We start from the raw sequence: 4,687 nt of genomic DNA, 5'->3' as shown, positions 1-4,687 counted from the left end.
GGAGAGATCCCACACCTCCTTGTTCCCCCCCCAAACACAAGGATGCACAGAGATATGCGCGCACACCCAGCTACACCGCCCCCAGCACAGACACTTGAAAGGAGAACCGTTTTCTCGGCTCCCAGTGCCCACAAGGGGAGGAAGGAGCTGGAGGGAGAGGGAAGGGGAAGAAAGGGAAGGGGAGGAAAGGGAAGGGAGAGAGTGCTCCTTCCCAGCCTCAGTTTCCCCATCTGTACTGGGACAGCCTGTAGTGAGTGGGGTCCAGGGGTGAGGGGTCAGAAGGGTCCCGGGAAGGGAGGAGGGCAGGAAGGTGGAAAAGCAGGGGATCCAGGTAAGCAAAGAGAACAGGGCTCACGTCTCTATGATAGTCGACATACTCAGGAAAATCCAGTTCTATGGAGGAGGAAAAATTTGGAATTAAATCCAGGTCATCTCAACTCACAGCCCCATCCACCTTCACCCAATCAATCGATAAATTCATCCAGACACACGTGGGAACACAAACACGTGCACACAGAGACACACATGCAGCTTCAGTAGTAACACACAAGGCCAGGCAAATAAGCACACGAGGACAGATACTGGTACTGAGACGCCCGCCAACACGGACATGTATGCCTGGGCGTGTGCACACCCCACATTCGGCCACACAGAGGGGAGATCGGTACCCAGGGGCCCTCACTTACGCCGTGCATAGTCATTCATCTGTTGGAGCAAGGTATCTAGCAACTCCAGAGTTGGAGCCTGGACATTCTGGGCCTGAGCCGAACTCTGGACTGTGACCGGATGCTCTTGTTCCACGGTGCTAGCACTCGATGAGGGAAGAGGGGATGTTGGGGGCTCGGAGAGCAGGTCAGCTGTCCCTGGGCCCGCCCATGGGGAGCTAGGCAGCTCGATCGTGGGACTGCACGTCACATGGATCGTGGCAGCCGGGATGGTTGATGTGGTGGTTGGACACAGCCTCTTGGGAGCATGCTCAAATTCTTTGTCTCCCTCCGAGCTGCTGCTCTCTGTCGTGCTCTGAGAGACAGTTAGCTTCTTGTATCGCGGGGGAGAATCTGTGAGTGGGGAGAGAGAGGCCTGAATCTCACCAGCCCAGCCCAGCCCAGCCCATCCCAGGGGGCTGCCCCTCCCAACGTGTCGGCTGTGGGTATGGAGGGTTGGGGCCCTTGCTCCAGGTTACCGTGGCCCACAGGGCTGGGCGTTGGGATGGGAGAGTTGGGAACTGAGAACAGGGTGGGGTGAGATGGGAGTAGGGGGGATACAGAGGTAGGGGGAGGGAGCGATGGTGGGATAGAAGGGTGGGACTCTCACAATCACAAAAATCAAACAAATCTCTGTCAGAGAGTATCGGTTTCCAGGACCCATCTTGGTATATCACAATCTCTTCACACAATATGTTGGCTTCGAGGACATCGAGGAAATACCTGAAGGGAGAAAGAGCAGTCGTGAGTTGGTCAGCGGGGAAAGAGTAGGGTGGGGGTATTCGGAGGAGAGGGGTCAGCAGTGAGCTGTCAGTGTCCATACCGATCCAGAATGAGTTTGGAAAACGGAGCAGGGGAGTGACACACGGGACATATCCATGATCCCTCCTCCTCATTCAACTGTAGGTACCGGGCTGCGTCGAAAACCTCCAGGTGGGAGCAGGTCAGTGCACGACAGGGCAGAAACACACGTTTGTTTTCCACCTGAGTCAGGGGGGTGGGGACAGAGTGAAAGGTTGGCTGGAGGGCGGAGGGGGAGGGTCACCGGCTCACCCACCATGAGTCCCCACCTCCACTTTGGGACTCAGATGCTCACCCACGTTTCTCCTCGTCCCCACCCCCCTTCCTTTTCCAGACACCCGACTCGGAGTCTCAGCCCCTCAGGGCACCACCCACACCCACCGGGCACATGAGGGAGATGTAGAGGCTTTCGGTTGTGCTGTCTTCTGAGTCGTCTTCCAGCTTCTCCTGAACTGAAATGGAGATGGAGAGAGGAGACTGAGGGGGTGAGCTCGGCCAGAGAGGCCGTGGCTCGGCCCGGGGACCAGTGGGCTGTGGACTGGGGAGACTCATCTTTGAGAAGTAGAAGGGGGGCGGGGAGGGGCCAGAGGTGGAGGGGGACGTCAGGGCCCCAAGGATGGGGTGGGGGAGAGCAGTCACTCACTCAAGGCCCTGGTCTCATCTGCAGGCCAAATGCTGTCGGCCCACATCTTCTTCAGTAAATCATCCACGGTAAGCTTCATCACCAAGTACACTGCCACAGCAAAGTCCTAGGTGAGGGCAGGGAGGGGGCGGGAGAGACTGGTCAGGACTGTGTCCCGTACACATCTCCCCCCGACCCCCACTTCCCCAAAGCCCAGTGCCCCATCCCACCCTGCCCCAGCCGTACTCACCCGTGTTTCGTTCGGAGACCAACTGATCAGGATTCTGTTGGCCACCGTGTCCGAAAGGTGGACCAGATGGGTGATACTTAGCGGCTGAGCTATGTGGTCAGATTCACCCTTTGGGGCACAGGCAGTGATCAGAGACCAGGCAGATCACTCTACGTAGGTGACACACTACCACCTCCCCTCCTCCCTTCATCTCTCCTCCCGTCCCTATCCCCCACTCTCCTCTTCTCCCCACTCCTGCCCTCTACTTACCTCCCTGCTCCTTCCCCCTCTTCCCCTCCCAAACACGCCCCAGGTATGAGATGGGCCACTCACCAAATCCAAACTCTGCTGATTGACACTGACCATCAGGCCCAGAGGAAAACGGTCAGCTTGCGGGTGCTGAGTATTCCATACGCACATCCTGTGGGGTCAGGTGGAACCGGGAGGAGGGGCAGAGCCCAGTCAGCAGAGAGGACCTTTACCTTTCCCTCCACCTTCCCTCCCACCACCTCTTGGAGCTGGGGAGAGTGCCTTGGAGGAGAGAACAGCCGAGAATCTGCCCAAACCCCCTCCTTCCACCCCCCTCCCCATCCCATCGACCCAACTGGAACTCCACTGAGGGAGGAGGGGGATATCATACCTCAGCAGCAGCTGCAAGCTACTGAAATTCTTATTCAAAAGCTCGATCCTTCTGCAGAAATAGAAATGTGGAGGTGTGTGGGGAAAGGTCCCTCAAAAAGCTGCCCACCCCGACCCACACCCAATCTCAATCAATGGCGGCAGCCCTCCACAACCACACTGACACATCCCGAGGAACCCAGTTGGAGAGGGACACGGCTCTAGTTGGGGAAGAACAAGGTGAACACCCTGCCCGGTTCTGCAGTGGGTTGGTGGGGAAGGGGCAAGTCATGCTTACTTGCTGTTGAGGATCTTGTCAAACAACTCTGAGCTGGCCACAAAAAGCAAATTTGCATTCTTTGATGTGAAAGAGTCCTCTGGTACTGGAGACACAACAGGAGATTACAGAAGAGGTGTGTGGGGAATTGGGGAGAGGGTGTTCCTAGAGCAGGCCAAGAGATCGTTCCTGCTCCCGTAGCCCCCAGCCTCACCCCAGCTGTGGGGACTCTTCGGGAGGGGAAAGTTTATGGGAGTAAACGTTGGTACCAGGAATCCAGCCCAACCATAAGGGGAAACCGCTGGGAGCAGAGGAGAGGGGCCTGGTCAAGGGAATAAAGGGAGGCCTGGGGGCACCGACCCGCTGGAAAGGGAAGAGGTGGGGGAGGGGGCGGGGCCGCAGCCTCACCCAGTCTGGTGGGCTTTACTATCTCCGCACAGACTTCATAGAAAGGCAGCTCTTCCATCGTGACACAGGGGCCAGCATGTGGGGATCCAGATGAAGATTCGGATGAGAATACGGGTGAGAATTCAGGGGAGAATTCGAGTGGGGTTCCTGATGAGGATCCGGATGAGAATACAGGTGGAGATACAGGTGAAGATGCAGGTGGAGATCCGAATGGGCTCCCATCCCCGTCCGAATCCATGTCTAGGAATGACGGGTGGCCTCCCGAGCACTAAATGTAAAAGGGGTGGGAGGTCGGCGTCGTGGAGCACTGTGCACACAGTAAGGTAAGGGCTTGGTAAACAGGCTGATGGTGACGATGGGGCCCTCCTCGCTGCCCCTGAGGCCCCGGGGGGCGGGGCCGGGGCAGGAGATGGGGCCATGAACCAGTCGGGGGCCCAGGTAGGGCGAGGGCGGGGCCCTGGGGAGGGGCGGGGCCCGGAAGGCGCTCCCCTTCCCGCCCCCATGCATTCACTCACTCACTCCTTCATTCCTTCATGCATTATATCATATTTAGTGAGCGTTTACTGTGTGAGGGGCACTGTACAAGGCGCTTAGGAACCCAACCCAACAAAAGAATGAGTCTACGGGCTGGAGTGTGGGGGAGAGAGGGAGGGGAAGGGGAATGGAAATCATCATCATCATCATCACCATCAATCGTATTTATTGAGCACTTACTATGTGCAGAGCACTGTACTAAGTGCTTGGGAAGTACAAATTGGCAACATATAGAGACAGTCCCTACCCAACAGTGGGCTCACAGTCTAAAAGGGGGAGACAGAGAACAAAACAAACATACTAACAAAATAAAATAAATAGAATAGATATGTACAAGCAAAATAAATAAATAAATAAGTAGAGTAATAAATATGTACAAACATATATACATATATACAGGAAATGGGTGGGGGCGGGGGGCGGGGTCTCTAGGTGAGGTGGGGCCGGGCGGGGGGAAGTGCGGGGAGCAACCCGGGTGGCGGGGGAAGGGAAGG

General features: G+C 56.7%; 1 protein-coding gene across 1 annotated transcript; it reads right to left on the bottom strand.

The window, feature by feature from the left end:
• Positions 1 to 217: 217 nt before the first annotated feature.
• Positions 218 to 3,923, bottom strand: LOC119949972 (E3 SUMO-protein ligase PIAS3-like). The gene is made up of 11 exons (XM_038771829.1): positions 3,660 to 3,923; positions 3,273 to 3,357; positions 2,997 to 3,047; positions 2,690 to 2,777; positions 2,378 to 2,485; positions 2,149 to 2,254; positions 1,887 to 1,957; positions 1,528 to 1,688; positions 1,315 to 1,427; positions 687 to 1,058; positions 218 to 393 (listed from the first exon to the last, which is right to left on the bottom strand). Exons 1-11 carry the CDS (start codon positions 3,895 to 3,897, stop codon positions 218 to 220), a joined length of 1,569 nt encoding a protein of 522 aa, XP_038627757.1. The 5' UTR covers positions 3,898 to 3,923.
• Between the last annotated feature and the right edge of the window lie 764 nt (positions 3,924 to 4,687).

The sequence above is a fragment of the Tachyglossus aculeatus genome, chromosome X1 (genome assembly GCF_015852505.1).
Source record: "Tachyglossus aculeatus isolate mTacAcu1 chromosome X1, mTacAcu1.pri, whole genome shotgun sequence".
In the NCBI taxonomy this organism is placed as follows: Eukaryota; Metazoa; Chordata; class Mammalia; order Monotremata; family Tachyglossidae; genus Tachyglossus; species Tachyglossus aculeatus.
The sequence above is the reverse complement of the archived record's forward strand: the minus strand, read 5'-3'. Positions and strand labels throughout refer to the sequence as shown.